General features: G+C 26.0%; 2 protein-coding genes across 33 annotated transcripts in view; one reads left to right on the top strand and one right to left on the bottom strand.

Annotated features, from left to right (window-relative positions):
- Positions 1 to 18,781, top strand: part of LOC123272474 (voltage-dependent calcium channel type A subunit alpha-1) — a 134,442-nt gene extending 115,661 nt beyond the window's left edge. For 12 of the 32 annotated variants that reach the window (XM_044739284.1, XM_044739289.1, XM_044739285.1 and 9 more), the window contains 13 exons: positions 2,121 to 2,261; positions 2,336 to 2,401; positions 2,849 to 2,940; positions 3,898 to 4,379; positions 5,120 to 5,224; positions 5,973 to 6,079; positions 7,162 to 7,209; positions 10,597 to 10,829; positions 11,573 to 11,582; positions 13,788 to 13,909; positions 14,711 to 14,880; positions 15,463 to 15,495; positions 17,663 to 18,781. In XM_044739284.1, coding sequence (XP_044595219.1) covers positions 2,121 to 2,261; positions 2,336 to 2,401; positions 2,849 to 2,940; positions 3,898 to 4,379; positions 5,120 to 5,224; positions 5,973 to 6,079; positions 7,162 to 7,209; positions 10,597 to 10,829; positions 11,573 to 11,582; positions 13,788 to 13,909; positions 14,711 to 14,880; positions 15,463 to 15,495; positions 17,663 to 18,207 — 2,154 coding nt within the window. In that variant the 3' untranslated portion in view covers positions 18,208 to 18,781. Of the gene's footprint in view, positions 1 to 2,120; positions 2,262 to 2,335; positions 2,402 to 2,493; positions 2,586 to 2,848; positions 2,941 to 3,897; positions 4,380 to 5,119; positions 5,225 to 5,972; positions 6,080 to 7,161; positions 7,210 to 10,596; positions 10,830 to 11,572; positions 11,583 to 13,787; positions 13,910 to 14,710; positions 14,881 to 15,462; positions 15,496 to 17,662 lie in introns of all 32 variants that reach the window. The other 20 variants (XM_044739281.1, XM_044739287.1, XM_044739275.1 and 17 more) reach the window with 12 other exon arrangements.
- LOC123272505 (homeobox protein extradenticle) overlaps positions 10,748 to 21,661 on the bottom strand; it is a 58,058-nt gene continuing 47,144 nt past the window's right edge. Inside the window, exon 8 of the mRNA XM_044739358.1 lies at positions 10,748 to 10,831. Within this exon, the coding sequence (XP_044595293.1) occupies positions 10,826 to 10,831 (6 nt within the window). The 3' untranslated portion in view covers positions 10,748 to 10,825. The remainder of the gene's footprint in view (positions 10,832 to 21,661) is intronic.

Genomic DNA, 21,661 nt, shown 5'->3' with positions numbered 1-21,661 from the left:
ACTTTGCTATTTCTTTACAATTTTACGGGTAAATTGTATGTATATAAAAGTATCTACACAATACTAAATACTACATACACTAAACAACACATTTGGAAAACAATCGTGTGTAATTTTGAGAATTAACCTATGTGTTTCATATATGGGTTGTGTTTGCTCGTAAAAAAGCGTATGTGAACAAACATGGAAAAATAAATTTTGTATCTAATTCCTGAAATTCTTTACATATAGTATATACACTGATACAGAATCTAATTTTTTTCCATGTAGGGCTCACATATGCCCGCTTTTAAAACGCGCGCATGTTTTCATACAAGCAAACGCAATTCATATGCGAACTTATATTTATTTTGATGTAAAAATATCAGCAGCTCAAGCTTACAATTAGCAGAAGCGATTTTTAAATGACCGCTTTTATAATTAGAATTTGTAATTAATTAAGCTTTTAAATTATATATTGATATGAAAATTAATTTGATTCAAATGAAAAAATTTTGAACCAAGAACATAATTTTTGAGTTTAATCATCTATATTATTAAATTTCATATAATTCTCACCGATAATCAATTTATTATGATAAGTATTTAGGCTGTATTCGAAAATTCTCTATTTCTAGATACATAATTAAGAAATGACCTTGTATCTTGAGAACTATTGACATTTTTAGAGATATAAGCTCATCCTGACATTATACTCGTCGAGATCTTTCATTTGAGTACCCACATCAATTTTTCATATATTTATATATATTATATATATGTATATATGAAAAATATATCAAAAATGCATGTGGGTACTCAAATGAAAGCTCTTGATGAGTGTAACATCAGGATGAGCTTATATCTTTAAAAATGTCAATAGTTAAGAAAGTACAGTACAATTTAACAAAATTAATTATTTAATAAAACAGAAAAGTTGTTGCTTAATTCAAAAATTTTTGATATTGATTCAAAACAAATGTTTTTGGTTCAAGATTTTTTTTTAATCTAATTAATTTTTTTATCAGTATACAAAGTTGGTAATATAATTATGATTAAAGTTCATTGAACTTACATTTTCATATATAACGAAAATTAATATAATCTGCTTGATATTATAATTCTACTTAAATCTATTAATAAAACAAATTTATTCTAGTAGAGCCGACATTTGCTTCTTTGCCAATTTATTATACAGGGTGTCCCAAAAGTCACGGACGCCATTGTAGCATCTGATGAAAAAAATAATTCTGAAACGAAAAGTCCTTAGCCATTTTTCAATTAACCGCATAGATAATTAATTATTAATTAAAAATAACGTCTCTTTATTTGTTAGAGAGATAGCACCAGTGTCCAGTTAAGTATGTGCCAAACAAAGACACAACTAACTGTATGACTAACTAGTTTCTATAGCTAACGTAGTCACACATATTTACTTACACATTCACACGTGCAAGCGTCTTCGTTGGAATGCACTTGACTTGACACTAGTGCTCTCTCTCTCTCTCTAACGCATAAAAGGACTTTATTTTAATTAATAATTAATTATCTATGCGTCTGATTAAAAAATGGCTAAGGACTTTTCGTCTCAGAATTATTTTGTTTATCAGATGCTACAATGGCGTCCGTTACTTCTGGGACACTCTGTATAAATATATTCAACACATATTACACACTTAACATATAATTGTATAAATTTAAGGGCGAAATACGCATAACCGCAGATGGGAAAAAACTGGTAAAGTAGATCTTCTTTCCTATAATTAATAATTATTTTCTTCAGAATATTTATAATTTTTTTTAAAGTGAAAAATATCTTTCATCCAATCATGTGCTGTTAGATTGTTACTGAAGAACTAAAAAAATTCCATGAAATTGGGCGCCAATTTCGGACGAGTTACTGGGACCGTATAATTTTTTTATGAATTTCCAAAAAAAACTGACCGACAAAACATTACACTGAAATTACACATTAATACAACAGTACATAATACAACTAATTTTTTCAGTTCAAAAGTAATCCTCATAATATAATTTCCAAAAATAAATTTAATTTAATAAACATGTTAATAATACTAGATGCACGCTCGAAGTAAATTACTATTAAAAATAAGAGATAATTATTTTGCTTTTTTAAAAAGTGTAATTTTCTTTGTCTCCTGCAGGAAAATTTCATCAACGTCGGGTGTCTTAGGCTCTTTCGTGCTGCTAGACTGATTAAATTACTGAGACAAGGATATACAATACGAATTTTACTTTGGACATTCGTACAATCCTTCAAGGTACTTACCAACTAAACTTAAAATTATATATAAATATTTTTCTAACTATTTGCTAAACTCCGAATTTTCTTCAGGCGCTGCCTTACGTATGTCTGCTCATAGCGATGCTTTTCTTCATTTACGCAATTATAGGAATGCAGGTAATGTGTTAATTCCTCAAACAGTCAATTAGGCGACTTAATAATTAATTAATTCCCAAAAGTATAAAATAAATTAAAACAAAACTTACCAGGTATTTGGAAACATAGCGAATGATCCGGAGACGGCAATAGAAAGTCACAATAATTTTCAGTCTTTCATCAGTAGCCTGATGTTACTTTTTCGGTGAGTCGAGCGGCAAAATGGTATAATGTGTAATTACCTGCCAGTAAGCTGCTCGGCGCTCCTACAATAAAAATCCAATGATATTTAGTTGCCAATCATAATTATTGATTATTGATAACTATAATTAGAAGTAAACTGCTAGAATTAGTAATCCGGCTCCCGGTATTGAATTATTACTCTGCCCTCTAATTAACAGTTGATAGTTGATGTAAGGAGTTAAGTAACAGCTATTATTATCATTGTCGCTTGTTTGATTGGTACAGGTTTTTGGAAATATTGCACTGGATCCAGAGACCTCGATATATGAGCATAATAACTTTCAAAGCTTTATACAGGGTCTAATGTTACTATTTCGGTAAGTTTTTCCAATGCTTGCTTGAAAAAAACAATTAATTTTGTCAGTATTAGTATTGTATTTTTTTTATTCATTCATTCATTTTATTCAAGCGTCTTAGGTTCATAAATAATAGTCCCATCGCTGAAGGGATAACATTAAAATCAAATCAGCAACATTTAACATACAATTGATTATTTTAAACACAATAAAACTTTAAGCTTTTGACTAAAAATTTTTTATTTAAATTATATAACTTATTGATACATTTTTTTTTAATCATTTCAAAATTAAAATTAATTTATTGGAGTTAAAATATTTATCATTTTATTTATTGTATTAAAGATTTTCTTTATAAAAGATTCAAAAATATTTTTTTTTTTTAATTTTAACAATTCGTTGATTTTATAAAAAATACTATTCACATAATAGTAAAGAGATTTACACTCAAAAGAATTCAAATTAGCTAGATAGCTATTTAAACCAATAGATCCAATGTGTTGATTTTCAGACATGAATATTTTGCGTATTTTTTTTATTTAACTATTTAAATATTTTTTTTTTAATTTGACTTTAGAACATTGAAATCTTCATAAAGATTATTTTGTTTTTAAGTCTTAATAAATACATGTAGCAATGAATGTGATTTTTAATAAATAAATTATTATAGAGATAATTTAAAAAAAATTGCTACTTGTAGAAATAAAAAAAAAATATTGGTGCATTTTTTTTTTTTTTAATTGAAATTTATTTGTTATATCAAACTAAAGTAAAAGGTCGGATTAATTTTAAAAACTTCTAAATGCGCATTTTCCAATTTTTATTCAATAAAAAAAAACTTATAATTCACTTAGCAGAGTTTATTTTTATTGGGAAAGATTGAATTATTTGAAATCATCCCCTTTTTTAATTTTTTACAGCGTGTTAAACTTAACTTTAAATTTCAAAAATGAATTGGTGATATTTTTGTTTTGATAGGTGTGCAACAGGTGAAGCCTGGCCGAGTATAATGTTATCGTGTATAAAAGAGCGGAAGTGCGACCCTCGAGCAAAGCAAGATTCCGAGGGCTGCGGATCGAATCTAGCTTATGCTTATTTTGTATCGTTTATATTTTTCTGTTCATTTCTGATGCTTAATCTCTTTGTCGCCGTTATCATGGACAACTTCGACTACCTCACTCGCGACTCATCTATTCTCGGAGCTCATCATCTCGATGAGTTTGTGAGAATTTGGGCAGAATATGATCCGAACGCAACGGGTAGGATCCATTTTTCAGAAATGTATGATATGTTAAAAAATATGGATCCGCCTCTTGGGTTCGGGAATAAATGTCCCAATAGATTAGCCTATAAAAAACTCATCAGGATGAACATGCCTGTTGATGATGAGTGTAAAGTCGCTTTTACAACGACACTCTTTGCCTTGATTAGAGAAAATCTCAGTATCAAAATGAGAGTCGGTAAGTTTTTAATTGCCACTTTGTTCATTAAATGGCATTACAAATGCCAAGAGGGTGTATAAAAAATTTTTACGACTTTCTTTTTCTAAAAAGGACGTTTTGAATATCTGGCTATAAAAATTGAAAACATTTTCAATAATTATTTTCAAAATTATTGAAGTCAGCTAGAATTTGATAAACAAAGTTTTTTTTTTCAATTTTTACAGCCAGAAATTTAAAACGTTCAATTTTTTAAATAAAAAGTTGAAAAATAAAAATTTTTTTTGACACCCCTTTTTTATCGTAAAGCCAAAAAAGCCTTCAAAAAAATTTTATTTCTCATATTTTCAATAAATTTTTACATTCTTAATATTTTTAGGGTGATTAGAGGAAAAAAAAATTTTTTACACCCTTTTGGTATTATTAATATAAAATAATAAAATCCCGGAAAAAATAGACCCGTAAAAAATTTTGAAGTTATGAAAAATTCATATTATTTCGTTAAAATTATTATAAATTAAAAATAATAACAATAATATTTTTTTTTTGTAAAAAAAATGGAGTGATCATTCTTCTGGGGGTGCTTGTTTTTCAGGAAAATTATGGGTGTAATACAATTATTATTATTATTATAATAATTTTAATGAAATAATATGAATTTTTCATAACTTAAAAATTTTTTCCAAGTCTATTTTTTCCGATTACCGAAATAATAAAAGAGCTTGTGCTGATGATTATTTATACTTATAATTTTTTCACAGCTGAAGAGATGGACCAAGCTGATGAAGAATTAAAAGATACAATTAGAGCTATTTGGCCATTGCAAGCGAAAAAAATATTGGACCTTTTGATACCTAGGAAAGAAGGTAAATATGTTTTCATTTATTGAAAGAATATCAATTATCTATATTAATTGCCCCAGTTTCTCATTCTTTTAACTTTTTTTTAATCTAAAAATAATTCGTCTATTAATTTTTCCTTCTCTTCTTCTCAAGAAGGATTACAAATGATATATTTATAAGAAATACTTCACCCAAAAGTTGTTTTATGTATTTCAAGCTTTAAACCGTTGAGAGAAACATAAAGTCAAAAGTGCATTTAAATATTCTATGCATTAATATTGTATAAATTGTTAATTTGCCAAAGATAAGTTTTTCCAAGTGGAACTTTGAATAGTAATTTTTTAAGTATCTAAAATAATTTAATGGTTATTTCTTCTTTATGGTTCTCTTAAATATTAATAAACTTAAAAAAAAATCAATAAGTGTAGCATGACAAGTGTTATCAACCCAAACTTGTTTTTAAAAATGTTTTCCATATAAATGTACTTATAAAAAAAATTTCTTCTAATGTATTAATCTGTACTATTTTTAATTTACACTTTCCAACCTTTTCTTCTGCATGACACTGAAAATTCTAACTGATCTTGGTAATTTGCTTTTAATTATTATTTTATTCATTTAAAATTATAATTATTTATACTATTTTTTCTAAATTAACCATTTTTTTTTATTTTTTTTAAATCTGTTCTTCTATCTGAAAAAAAAAATAAATAATTATAATACCTTAAATTAAAAATTCAAGATCAAAACTAATAAAAATGTGTTTTTTTAGAATTATCGAAAGGTAAACTAACTGTTGGTAAAATCTATGCTGGCCTGTTGATCCTCGAGAACTGGAAGACAACGAGGTTTGGTCAAATAGAACCAGCAGGCGGCCAGGTGCGTAATAAAAAAAAACACTTAATTAAATACTCGTAATTTTAAAAACTGTCTTTTAAAAAGCATTACCTAATGTACAAAACAAACGTGATAATAACCGTGATCTTATAAATAACCGTAACTGTTAAAATAAATGTATGAGTGTATTTTTTATTCGTCTAACTCCATTTTGTGTCTTATCTCTACTTCACTCTGATAAAAAAAAAAAAAAAAAAAAAAACAGAATTAAGAACCAAAATGGAGTAAGCTTATTAGTCATTAAAAATTGATTAATAATAATAATAATAATAATAATTAATGACTAGTGAGCTCGTGTGATTGTCGTTAGCTTATTCGTGGTAGAAATTGATCGTTAAAATACTTACTGATAAGAAGAATAATTAAAATTTGCAACCCAAGTCTCTCCAGTAGCTTTTTAGTACCCGTCATTTAAATATTCACTTAACTTTGGATATTTATTATCAATAAATCATATATTTGTTGCTGAATTATTCATTGTTAATTGAAGCCTCTGTTTTATATCCTCATCCTCGATATTATATATTTATGTGCTAAGTAGTGCCTAAATTATTCGATTATAAGTCAGCATTTTATTATTTAATAACTGATTAATATTTCGTTATTTTAATAATAGAATTTAGAGAAAAATTATTAATATTTTTAAAATAAATTAAAATTTTTTTTTTAATTATTAAAAGCAAAATAAAATATTAATAATTTTTAGAATTTAAAATAATATTTAAGTAGACTAGGTCAAAATTTTTCGCCTATAAAAAAATAGACAATTAATAAATTAAGCGATTAAAGTGAATAGGTATGGCTAAAATATTTAACAAAATATTTTATTACTGTTAACATAGATTTTTGTGAAGTGTTAAGTACAAATAATTAATAACATAAGTCTAGGACTAGCCGAAGACAATCTAGGCTCTAGTTTTTAAGTAGAATAACAGTTACAATTTATAATTAATTAATTATGATAATTAGCTGTGAAAAACTTCAAACATACTATTCTGAAAATGACAGGAATCATCACACTTCTCTAAGCCCCAAACTGTATAGCTTTTTCTTTATTCTTTCAGACTGATAACGATAACGATAGTGCCGGGCAAACTACTCCAGCCCAGGCGGTAGTAAAACTCACTTCTTTTTTCTTATATTTATTATATTTTCACCTTTTTTTTCATTTATTCTTAGAGTCCCTAATATATTTTGTCAATAAAATACTTACATTTTTTTTTTATTTTTTTTTTTTGCGTACCTCAAAATTTTTTTTTGTCTAAAAATTAAAAAAATTTGGTTCTAAAAATTCTTGAAGATAAAATTAATAAAAAAAAAAATTTTAATTTTGCCAAAAAAAATTTTTTTTAATAAAAATTAGAAAAATTTTGTTCTATAAATTCTTGAAATTAAAATTAATAAAAGAAACAATTTTAATTTTACCATAAAAAATTTTTTTTCATAAAAATTTCAAGGCAATTTAATAAAATTTCAAAATTATTAAATTTATTAATTTAATTTAAAATAAAAAATAGAATATTTTAAAAAATAAATTAAATAAAAAATTTTAAATCCAAATTTTTGGGGTACGCACTTCTATTTTCTTTAAATTATTTTATTTTACAAATAAAATGATTACACAAAACCACATAACACCTCCCGTAGTTACAAAACTCCGCACTACTCTATTAGATAACTCACATTAGACAATAGCCACTTAGAACCAAACAAAAATACGTCAGTACATATTATTAACTAAAAAAATAGATTAATAATTTAAATTAATTACTAGTAACCTTTATAAATATATATATAAAAAAAGTACATTGAATTTACATCAATGTATTTTTTATTAATTTATTTTTCCATAGTGTCTTCCTTGTAATAAAATTCCGTTTTGAATTTACAATTTTAAAAACCAAATCTCTCTATAAATTTTTAAATAAAAAATGTTAAATAAAATTGTAAAATCAAAATATAAACATCTGGTATCGATGGAACGTGAGTACAAAGTGCGTCAAGTAAAGACTTTTCGCATCTAGTACATCCGTTCTTCCTTTGCGACCAACGTAAATCTAGTGGTGTAAGTAAAACCAAAGTGTTTTAATTTTTAAAACCGGAAAAAGTACCTTTTTACTTTGACAAAATATTTGTCGAAGCCTCAGTAGCTTTAAACCGAGTAAAAATAGTTTAATAGTCTGCCTTTTGCCTCTAAGAAAAAACCTCTTTTCAATTACAACTATCTTCATTTAATCTTAGATAGCTTTCCTCATACTATTATTATTATTCTTAACTATTAATTACTAGTTACAATAAAAATTTCTCTTTTATTTAATCCCTTTTTCTAAATTTAGAATTAACCGCCTAAGCGGCTTTAGATTTTTTTTCCAACAAATCCTACAGTATTATTTTCGTTTAGTCTTATTAAACTCGTAGTCTGTAAATATTACAAACCAAAATTAACTTGAGCATCTAATCATAAAATTTAAAACTTTATTTTTATTTACTAACCTTTATATTTGTATAAAGTTGCATAACTTAGTTATAGATCTTAGATGTTGCTTACAAGAAACCCTACAGCCTTTTAATTACACAGTATTTTATAAATTACCAGTAATCACACACTACAATTAAATCACACAAGATCTATTTTAATCCACACGATTACACCATAAGATTTAATTTAATTCAGTTACTTAAATTTATATATACAGAGTAACTATATCCTGTAAATATTAAGATACCACTACTCGATACTTATCACATAATCACATACTTTATGTCGGCATGTTGTAAAAATATAGATTAATAAAATAGTTATAATTAATGTTTCTGAAGAAAGATATTGATTAATAAGTAATACGATTGTAAATTATTTAAAAAAAAAAGTTATAACTGAAATGAGCAGGCTTGAATAATTTTGGACTTAAAAAAATCTACATTCAAAAATTTTATTTTATTTATTTATTTATTGAATTTAAATGCCAAGGCATAAAGCCAAATAGCAAGAAGTAAATACATAGAATTTTGTTTCACATAAATAATATAATTAAGATTAGAAGTAGCTTAAGTATAAAAATTTTGTATTATCCATAAATAATATAATTAAAATTTGAAGTATAGCTTGAGTAAATAAAAAATTTAGTACATTCAGAAATAATCATTTTAAATATCTTAATAAATACATTTATTACACTTTATCAGTATTTATCGGTAATTTAAATAGAAATCCAGCTAAGCTAATCTTAAGTTTAGATCAAAAAAGAAAATAAAATAGCTTGGATTTAAATGATTCTAAGCTAGGAGAATTCGGAATTTTAGGTAGCAAATTTTGCCAAAACTTGATAAATAAAATTGCATTTATAAAATTAAAAAATTTTTATACAGACATTTTTTTTTTTCATCAAAATTTACTTATTAAATTCATAAAAATTTTTAAATTTATGTTAATTTTAGTCAAAAAAAAATTTTTTTTTTGACGAATAATATAGTGAAGAAATGAAATCAAATGAATTGAATAAAAAAAAAATTGAAGTAATCAATAACTTTCTTCTTTCTTAATGTGTATGTAACCAAATAGGGTGAAGTTTTCTTAAATATTAAATATTTATATTATTTAAAAAAGAATGACCGCCGGCTGTTAGTGACCGTTGAGCTTGTTTACATTTATTATGATCGTATGGTATGGTACGTGCTGAGCTGAATTTGAACTTTTAATAAACGGTATTCGTATAACGGTAACAATCTTATTGTCAATTATCAATAATTTCTTAATTTAAAATTGTTCAACAAAAAATCAATCAATTAATAAAAAATTTTTTTTCAATATTTAATTTATAATTGACAATTTGGTAATATTGCATGTTAAATAATTGCATCCGTGCAAATGTTTATATTATTACAATAACAACTACTTATAATTATAAATTATAAACTATATATAATTATAACATAAAATACGTATCACAATAATGTCCACGATTCAGTAAAATGTCACTAATTCTGAATTTTCAATAACTTAAAACGTCAATTTAGAATTCTTCTTAACATACAACATATACAGGCTTTGATCAATCACAATTTTACAATAAACTTTTTTATCGAAGCATTTTAAAATTTTGAAATTAATTTTAATATTTTTTTAACTAATTGTAAATTATTTTTCCAATTTTCATAAAATTCTAACCACATTGCACTAATTTAAATTACGACACAGCATGAAAATTTTTTATAATAAAAATAATGAATCACTTTTGAATTTTTTCACATTTTTTAAAATTTATTTCTTCTCTAAAATAATTTAATTTTTTTTAAAAGTAAAAAAGTGCATTATAAATAAAGGGAACTGCGTCGGAGAAGTAAAGGTAAAAAAGCCTGTATGTGCTTCGTATAGTGGACCGCAGTGATGCGTTGAATATTAAAAACCAAAAATAAAAAAAAAAACGATAATCAATAATCAATAAAAAATAAAAGTAACCGATACGAGTCTGACACGGATTTCACACATTACTAAACAGCATTCAACATTCTTCAACTGCCTGATGGACATGGCCGGAGTTAATCACGGTGGTAATAACCACCATGGAAGCAGATTAAACAGTCTAGAGCAGCCAGTCCTTAACGGCAAGCCCCAGGAGCACAAGGACTCCTTGCATGATGAAGAAGTCGATGAAGTTGATGATGTAGATGGGGAAGGAGTCTATGGGGCTCTGCTTGGTCCAGCCCAGAAACGACGTCAACGAAGCATCAGGTCTGTAGATATCACAATAAGTTTTCGTAATTAATTATTTGTTAAATTCTTGTGTAAAAAAAAATTCTCAAAAAAATTTTCCAAGCTTAAAACAAAAAAAAAACAAAAATTTTCAAATGGTTAATTTTAAACATTTTTTTATGAGTTTTAAGTATTTTTTAATTTAAAAAATTTTTTAGAATTTTATTGCAATAAAATTAGCAGACACTTGACAATTTTTTTATTTTTCTTTAGAAATACACTAGGCCCGTAAAAATATTTTTAAAAAATTGCATTTATAATTTTTTAAAGCTTCTAAAAATGTAATTTTTTAAATAAATTTTTCTTGCTATAATTTGATTGTTTAAAAATTTTTTAAATTATCAGATGTCTTTCAATTTTAGTATTATAAAAAAATTCCACAGGTGAAAATTAAAAAAAAAATTGTTAATAGAATTTTTTTATTGTAATAAATATTTTTCAGCTAATTTTAGTATTATAATTTTTGAATAATTTTGAGACTGTTTTTATCTGAATTTCAAGTTTTGTAAATGACGAATAAATTAAAAATTATTAATAAAAAATTTCAAGGATATTTTATAGAATTTTTGAAGTATCTTTTTAATATTTGACAACCAAAAAATTTTGAACATTGGAAATTCTTAAGACAGTCTTGGAAGATTTTTGGGAGAATTTTTTTACACGGGTCACAGTAAAAAAACTGATCTAAAGAATATCGGTTAACAATTAAAATTGTGTTGCAGAAATAAAAAGGTGAACTGGAAGATGTCTCATCAGTACGATAAACTAGGGAGCAGCGGAGAGAGTAGCCAGGGAGTGGGTGGGTCTGGGGTTGTAGTTAACGGCGAGGAACGCGGCCCCGAGCTAGAGCCATTGCTGGCAGAGCCCTCCCAGGACCGCCACAAGCACCACCACCACCACCACCACTACTACTTTCACCACCGCAACCACTATGACCGTCATCACCGATATCATGATCATCATGATAACTACTACCGATCTAACTACGCTACCGACAATGATTATAAATACTATCATCACAAATATCATCATCATGACAACTATTATCATCACCACCACCATCACCACCGACAACCCTCGTACTATCAACACCAGAACACCTACGCACCTCGCTCCTCAATCCGTTACCTCAAGGTGTCGGCTCGGTCCAATTTCAATTCAAAAAACTTTTTCTTTTAGTTTATTTTTCATCTTTTTGATTAAACTCAGTCAACTTTTATCTTTTATTAAAGGCCATTTTTCCTTTTTTATAAATTATCTAGATTTGATCATTTTTAAACAATATATTTATCAAAAATGATTACAACATGACCTTAGACGAGTTTTGTCAATTTATGTAATCTGATCAGGTTCAAATTTAATGGTTCTTTTATTAAATTTTTTATTTTCAGTCAACTCATTTCAAACTTAATTAAAAATTAAATTTTTATTTTTTGAAAATTTAAATCAATAACTATTTTTTAATTATATTTATTTTAAATGAAGAGAAGAAATTATCAATATTAATTTTAATTTATCTATTATAATAATGATTCTATACATTTAATTTAATTTGACAATTTTAATTTTTGCTCTGCATAAATTAAAAAAAAATTCTGGTAATATTTAATCTATATAAGATAAAAGACCCAATTTTTGACACTGGCCTAGTTGTTTGACACTTGCAATTTTATTCTAAGTAAAAAAAAACAAAATCTTCTTGAAAAATTAATTATTTTAAAATTTATAATTCAAAAATTCTATTTATTAAAGCTGATTTATTTTTGTTAATTAAAATAATATTGCAAGGGTCAATAACTGGGTCTTTTACCTTATTTGTAAAAATAATCTACTTGGTAAATTTTAATTGACCATTTGGTCAATGAGTTTAAAGTTATGAGGCATTCATTAATAACAAAACCTTACAAGAATCTGTCAATTTATATAACCTGATCAGGTTCAAATTAAATGGTTCCTTAACTAATTTTTTTTTTCATCCAAATTTTTTAAAAAAGTAAAATCAACTGGCCATTTTAAATTAAAAATAAGAAGCAGAAAGTCTCAATATCATTACTTCATCTGTTACACTTAATTATCAACTAGAACAACTCTAATTTTTCTGATAGATATATGTATAGTCATTAGAATTGGATCAAAATTCCGGCGATAGACTAGACGAAATATCCCGTAGACGTAACTTAAACAAACTTTCCACTCCAAAGACGATTATTTAGATTTTTTTTAATAAAAAGGGGTTAGTTGTAAAAATAGTCATACTCAGTAAGTGTTAGTGAAAAGTCTCACCCATCCCTAGCTGCTTTCATCCTCGTGTTACTTACAATACTTATAAAATAATAATTAAGTTAAATAAAACTAATGTGTAAAAATAAAACACTAATTGTGGTAAGTAACGATAGATCTTTCATAGGCGATAGCAGGTAGTCACAATCATACAATTAAAATTTATTATTTACTTTTTACATTAATTATTCACATTCAAAAGTTAAAACTCACTGAAGAAATATTTTATTCTACATATTTTTACGAAAACACAAAATGCATGCGCATGATTCTAGATACGGCATGCTTTAATAAAACAGCAATAGCATTTTTAATAATTATTTAATAAACCATTCTTTACTTTTTTTTTTTTAATTCATACTCATTTGAACTATTGAGCTCTCTACTTCGCTGATAAAGAAACGCTGTCTCCTTACGTCTTTAAATAAGAATTTTTTTTTTCAAAAATTCTTCATTTAATAGACGTGGTTGGAAAAGAGTTGGAGGCAAAAGACGTCCGATCATTAATCAATGATTTGACAATAAAAAAAATGAATTTGTAAGCAAAGGAACCAACGATACCTATGATTTAACAGGATAATTCCTTAGTTTTATTTTTTTAATTATTTAATTTATTTTTTATTTCTTTTTTATTTATTAACTAATTTTCATTTGAAGGATCTACAGGATGTAGTTAGTGATTCACGTGTGGGAAGCCTTGAAAGTTTAACGCATACTGGCGATCGAATTCATTCGCAACCACTTCATCCACGACTTCATTCACGGTCACCAAGTTTAAGGTATTTTTTTTCAGAAAGATAAGATTTTTTTTACTTAAAAAATTATGTATAAAAATATGAAAAATTTTTTTTTTTACTTTTTATCACTTTAGGCATGTTTAGAATGTAAAATTTTACTAAAATAATTAATTATAATTTTTTTAGTGCACTTTTTAAAAAAATTTTAAGAAAAAAAATTAATTAAATTTTTCAATTTTAAATTTTAAATTCTTCATTTTTTAGATATTTTTTTTTTTAAATTTCAATTAAAAAATAAAAAAAAAATGTTTACATGTAAAAAACTTGAAAAACTATAAGTGCAATTTTTTAGAAAAAATTTTTTAGTCGTAATTTAATTAATAAAAAAAATCAAAAATTTTTACACGTTTGCTAACATAAAAATTAAGTTAGCCGACATCTAAAAAATTTTATGATTTTTTTTTATTAAAGAATTATTACAAAAAAATTTTTTTCATTTGTTAAAAACTTCAAAAACTATAAGTGCAATTTTTTAAAAATATTTTTTAGTTATAATTTAATAAATTAAGCAAAATAAAAAAATAAAAAATGTCGGCTAACTTTATTATTTTTCTGTTAAATCTGTCATGAAAAATTTGAATATTTTCGATAGTTAGATTTTTAAAAATGAAGTTTTTTTTATTAAATTTTGACTTTTTAGCATAAAATATTTTTAAACGAAAAAAATAAAATTATATTTTATTTCAGTAAATTTTTTAATTCTTAAAATAATTCAATTAAATAAATTTTTCATACTCTTCATTAGTACTGCAAGCTTGATCTAAAAAATATAAAAATTTTTAGAAGACATTCGCCATTACATAGATCACCTTCGCCATCGAGAAGACCAAGATATGATCACCATCAACCCCAGTACCATGATGTTGGTTTTAGCGATACAGTGACCAATGTCGTGGAAATTCAACGACACATTCATCATCCACATTCGCAGTACAATCATCGGCATAAAAGAGGTACGAACTGCTTATATTCTTCATAAGTGTTACTACTAACTCGTGTTTATCGTCCTTCAGCTGAGAATTATTTTTAGATCTAAAATTATTCATAATAACAGCAAAAACTTAAAAAGTAGAATTAAAGCCACTAAATAATTTCATTAATTTTATAATTAACAAGCCTTTACATAGAACAAAAAAATATATAAAAACTGCTCAAAAATTCGTATCAAAGGATCAAGTCTTGCCTTTTTTCCCCGACTCTAAATGTTGATGTGTTTTTTATTTTTCTAATTGTTTCAATTTAATTACAATTTATGTTTATGTGCAAAATTTAATTGTTGATCTGAATTTTAAATTTCGAAGACTTTGATCCTTAGACACGATAATTTTTGTTATTATGAATAATGTTAATTATTGATTCATATTTTTTTTATGTTGCTTAAGAAAATAAGAGAATAATTGAAAGCTTATGATAAAAAATCATTAACAATAATCATGAATGTTGCTACAAATATTTCTTCGCAAGAGGCAGAGCTCTGTGTGACTTGATGTAATATGTTTTTTTTCTCATTCTTTTGGGTTATGCGCTCTACACAGACTATTACGACCACTACGACTATTATGACGATGGTAAATTATCACAAAAATCCAAAAAAATAATCAAAACTACTGTATTAACTATCCTCCACCCTTTTCTTCTTTAATTAATTGTTTGAGCTTTTGCAATTTTTTTTTGTATTATTTACTGCTATTATTATTATTACTTTTTATAATTATAATTAAATCCTATTACAGCACGAAGTACAACATCTTTTTGTTTACACAAACAATAACAACAAAAAACACTCTACCAACACGACACTAGATTAGAGCAACACATATCGCAATTTTATTGTTTACAAAAATTGTTATTTTATTTATGTTTGTTTTGTTGAATTTAAATTTATAATAATAATCATAATAACACATGTACTATTTATTTGGAATATATGGTATACAATGTATATTACACACAATCGAAAAATGCACGTGACAGATGCATGTGCTTTGAAAACACGTTCATCTCACTTACACGATTTTTTTCGATGATTAGCGTATCATGCTGGTATCTAGGTATGTGATATAGTTGTTATTGGGCTTTATGCACATATTGAAGAAAATGATTCATTTTGAGTTTTAATTTTGACGATTGTAATATATATATATATATATATATAATTTTAAAAAAATAAGTAAAATTTTGTGATGGGCATATTTTTATTCAAAATTATCATTACATAAATTATAATTATAATAAATTAAAATTGGGAATGTTATAATTGCAAAATTTTTAAGTAGTTTTTATAATTTGAATGTAATAAAAAAAAAAATTTATCATCTTCTTCAATTATGATACTGAAGTTGCAATTTATCAATTTTTTTAATAAAAAAAATTGTCTTCTATCAGTAACATTATTTACAAAATTTTCTTTAATTATCAAGAAAAAAAAACATAAAATTAATGATACTGAAGATATTCACGATTTCATATCATTCTTACCGATGATCAATTTATGATGATAAGTATTTAGGCTGCATTCGAAAATTCTCGATCTCTAGATACATAAGTCATTTCTTAAAATGACCTTGTATCTCGTGAACTATTGACATTTTTAAAGATATAAGCTCACCTTGACATTATATTCATCAAGAGCTTTCATTTGAGTACCCACATCAATTTTTCATATATTTCATATATTTATATATATGTATATATGAAAAATATATCAAAAATGCATGTGGGTACTCAAATGAAAGCTCTTGATGAGTGTAACATCGGGATGAGCTTATATCTTCAAAAATATTAGTAATTAAGTAATTACTTTGTATCTCGTAAACTATTAATATTTTTAACGATATAAAGTCACCCCGATGTTATACTCATCGAGACCTTTCATTTGAGTACCCACATCAATTTTTCATATATTTTATATATTTATATATATTACATATATGTATATATGAAAAATATATCAAAAATGCATGTGGGTACTCAAATGAAAGCTCTTGATGAGTGTAACATCGGGATGAGCTTATATCTTCAAAAATATTAGTAATTAAGAAATTACTTTGTATCTTGTGAACTATTGACATTTTAAAAGATATAAGCTCATCACGACAATACATCCATCGAGACCTTTTATTTGAGTACCCACATCAATTTTTCATATATTTTACATATTATATATATTATATATGTATATATGAAAAATATATGAAAATGCATGTGGGTACTCAAATGAAAGCTCTTGATGAGTGTAACATCAGGATGAGCTTATATCTTTAAAAATTTCAGTATTTAAGAAATGACCTTGTATCTTGTGAACTACTGACATTTTTAAAGATATAAGCTCACCCTGACATTACACTCATCGAGACCTTTTATTTGAGTACCCACATCAATTTTTCATATATTTTATATATTTATATATATTATATATATGTATACATGAAAAATATATGAAAATGCATGTGGGTACTCAAATGAAAGCTTTTGATGAGTGTAACATCGAGATGAGCTTATATCTTTAAAAAAGTCAACAGTTAAGAAAATACAGTTCAATTTAACAAAAGTCATTATTTAATAAAGCAAAATTTTATTTATTCAGTATCATTAAAAATTTATTATTTGCTACCTTCAGTATCACCTTCAGCACAAAAAAAAACCGCACTTACCTCAGCTTGAAAACCCTTAAATCCCGCATTACTCTCCCAAAGTAACCAGCCTCACAAAACTAACCTTCTAAAAAAACCTTAGGTCCATGGAGCGCGTCGACGAGTCCGGCGCGATCGCCGAGCCCGGTCCACCGGATGGACCACGGCCGGCACTACGGAACGACGAGCCTGGAACAGCGTTCCCGGAGCCCGAGCCCAGCGTCTCGCCGTCAGCCGATCCACCCTCATCACCACCATCACCCGCACCAGCACAGCTACCCGGTGCTAGTAACCCGCCGTGGGCAAGGCCGTCGTCTGCCCCCAACGCCGAACAAGCCATCGACGCTCCAGCTGAAGCCATCGAACATAAACTTCCCGAAGCTGAACGCATCGCCGACCCACGGGCCCCACCTGATGGGCCACCACCCGGCACAAGTTCCAGTCCACCACATGGGGAACATTCCACCGGCGGGGCCGCCTCAGTGCCCACTCAGCTTCGAGCAAGCGGTCGCTATGGGTCGCGGCGGTCGGCTTCTGCCCAGCCCGGTTCCCAACGGGTTCAAGCCGCCCTCAGCCGGGTTGTCCTCCAGCAAGCAAAGGATACCCCGGTCCCGGCACTCCGACAGCGACGAAGACGATTGGTGCTAGCCAACGTGGGACCCTGGACGGTGGTCCGGCGATGTCCAAGCTTCTTCGCGGGGTCTTTCTGCCTGCAAAGTCAAGTGAGGCGCCGCCAATCCATCTTCTTAAGACTGTTGTTGTCTTAGTTAATTAAACGACGACCAGAAGGGGTCACTTTTTGATAATACGGCTGATCAGCCTTTCATCAATAGGGAAGGACACTTTGTTTCTTTATTTATTTAATATTAATTATAGTTATAGCTATATCTTCTTATATTATTATTATAAATTATAACTTTATCTAATTATGTATATAATACGTTTAAAATAAGTATATGCGTATTTATACGACGTTTATTATATTGAATCGATTTATTTGTTAAAGATTATATATTATTATTATGTTTAATTACATGCCAACTTGCGATGCGTCCAATCTTGACGGCCAGCGAACAGGTCTTCTATCAAAGAGCCGCTTTTTATACGATTATTAACGCGCTTGATCGGCTGGACTTCAAGATTGCTTAAAGATTATTATTATTATTATAAAGAAGAAAGAGATTTGCAGTAAAAATTTTTTGTTATTATATTTCACACCGAAAAAATTATTTTTTACCAAAAGTTAATTTAAATTTATTAAAGAATTTTTCTTAATTCTATATAAAATTTTTTGAAATAATTCTTGGAACGAAATTTTTTCTTTTAAAATTTATAATTAATATTCGGCACTGATAAAAAGTAAAAAATTATTTTTTACCAAAAGAATTTATTGTGACGAATTCAGCTGTTTTGAATCAGGCAGAAATTTTTTTTTTTAATTTAAATTTATTAAAAAATTTTTCTTCTTAATTCAATATAAAATTTTTAAAAATAATTCTTGGAACAAAATTTCTTCTTTTAAATTAATGTAAAAATTTATAATTAAAATTTTATATTTAGTCTTAAAAAATGTCAATATTAATACCAGCTATAAAAAATTTTTAATTTTGATGAAGAAATAATTTAATTAATTTGACATTTTTTTTTTAAATTAATAGATTATTTTTAATTAATAAAATCTTAATGCATAAGAATTAATTAAAAAAAAAAAAAAAAAATAATTGAAACAAAAAATTTTTTACTGTATCATCAGATTGTTATTATTCCAATAAAATTTATTATGATTATTATTATATAAAAAAAAAGATAAATTAGCTAGCTTGTGTACTATTGGATGCGTGACATGCTGGCATTTATTGAGTTGGTATGTGAGCCGGATTCTCACTATTATTTAACGATAATCGTGTCAGTGACCGTCGATTCTCGTGGTTGGAACAAATAATTAAAATTATAAATATTATAAATATATAAATACTATAAATAACTATAAATAATAATTATAATAATAGACAAAAGAAAAAAAACTAACAAAGCAAATCGATCAAGTGCTTATATTGATATATAATAATAATAATAATAATAATAATAATAATGAAAGACTTTTAATTAAATTTCTCATAATAGATTATCACACTGTCCGGGTCACCGGGGTCAGTTATCAAATAAAATAGAGCTTCATATATTTGTGGACTGACAACTGAAAGCGATCTCGGTGAACGGTTTTAATGAACTAAGACAGAAATTTCATTATAAATAATAATAAATATTAATAATTAATTTAACAAATTAATCCAAAAGTGCGATCGTCTGGCGAGTTATAAATATTAAAAAAAATCTATGTTTTATTCCTCGCCTCTATTAACGCGTGAATCATTGCGTTTAGATATCACTCTCGTGTTTTCACTACACTTTAAATAAATAAATTAATTAAATTAAATCCTAAATAGATTCTCTGGTAATTTAATAATTGTGTAATAAATAAAGGGATAAATGATTACTGAGAATTTTGAGAGCAAGAGAGATTAAGATGTAGTTAAGGTCAAAACAAACGTATAAATAAATTAAACGTGAGAAAGGTTTATTATTAATTAAGTGTGCAAAGATGATTAAAGCCAATCGAATATTTCATTGAGCTGATTCATTTTTTATTATTAATATTATATGTAACAGGGTTTAACTTGTCAAATTTATTATCAAGATATAATGGTTACTTTTATTGTAAATGCATCGAATTTTTTATTGTAGCTATTGCCAAATTTTAGTCTTCAGGGTTGAGATTCACGGATTTTATTCATTCATTAATTAGATTATTATTATTATTATTATTATTCAATTAATTAATAATAGATTATCATGTTAAATTACGCCGTGCGTTAATAATTTTATTCTATCCGTTGTCCGTTCAAATTTTATGGTGAAAAATCAGACTAAGTAAAAAATTTTGCGTCATTGCGTTAAAAAATTTTTTGTGTTAAAAATTTTTATGTTAAAATATAAAATATTTTAAATATTTAAATATTTTAATGTGTTAAAATATTTTTATGTTAAATATTTAACACTTTTTTGTATTAATTTAACAAAATAAATATTAAATTACACATAAAAGTGTTAAATATTTAACAAAAAATTTTTAACACCAAGTTTTTTGACGCAAAATTTTTAATTGTATAAAGATTTGTGAAGAAATAATTGTTAAATTAATTAATCTGCTTACTATCTTATTTACTCGTGAATAATAATTTAAAATTTTGGTACTTTAAATTGTCTATTAAATAAGGTGCTTATTAATAATAACAAATGGATTGAAGATAATATTAATTAATAATTCTTCTGTTTAATTGTTTTATATAATTTAATAATAAGAATAATAAAAAAAAATGATTGTGTAATTAGATCAAAATTTTTAACACATTTGATATACTGCCATTGGTTAATTGCGAGTAATTAATTTAGAATTGTATATCTGGCAAAAAATTAAAATAAAATTAAGATTATTAAAAATTGGCATAAATTTATTTTCAATGAAATAATAATTGTCATTTTTTATTTTTAAAATAAAATTTGTGTTTTGGTAAAAATTATTAACTAATTATGCATGACAGGCGTTAAATGTGAGTAAAATTTATAATTAACGATGTTTTTCTGTGATAAATCTAATCCAAATTGTAGAAAGCATTAACGCAATAACATCCCTCCTTCCAACTGAGTTGATAATTTGAAATCTAATAATATTGTTTTAAATCAGACCAAATTTACAAAATAAATAAACGATGAATTGAAAATAAAAAATCTAATTATTTAAATCTTAATAATTAAATTGAAAATGAATTAAACAATTGTCTAAGCTACAAAGACAAACAAAAGACTACTGTAGATAAATTGTACGATCGTTTGAATAAAATAAATAGCATGAATGGTATACAGAGCTTGGATGTATGTGTAAATTAATATAATAATAATAATGATAACGATAATGATAATAATCCTTGACGTCAGTCATAAAATAATGACAAATGCGCGTTTATTATGAAATATAAAATAAATACATAAATAAACTAATCTAAAAATCAGTAAAAAATAAAAAAACGAAATTATATAGTTA

The sequence above is a fragment of the Cotesia glomerata genome, linkage group LG10 (assembly GCF_020080835.1).
Source record: "Cotesia glomerata isolate CgM1 linkage group LG10, MPM_Cglom_v2.3, whole genome shotgun sequence".
Classification (NCBI taxonomy): domain Eukaryota; kingdom Metazoa; phylum Arthropoda; class Insecta; order Hymenoptera; family Braconidae; genus Cotesia; species Cotesia glomerata.
This window is presented reverse-complemented; position numbering and strand designations above follow the sequence as displayed.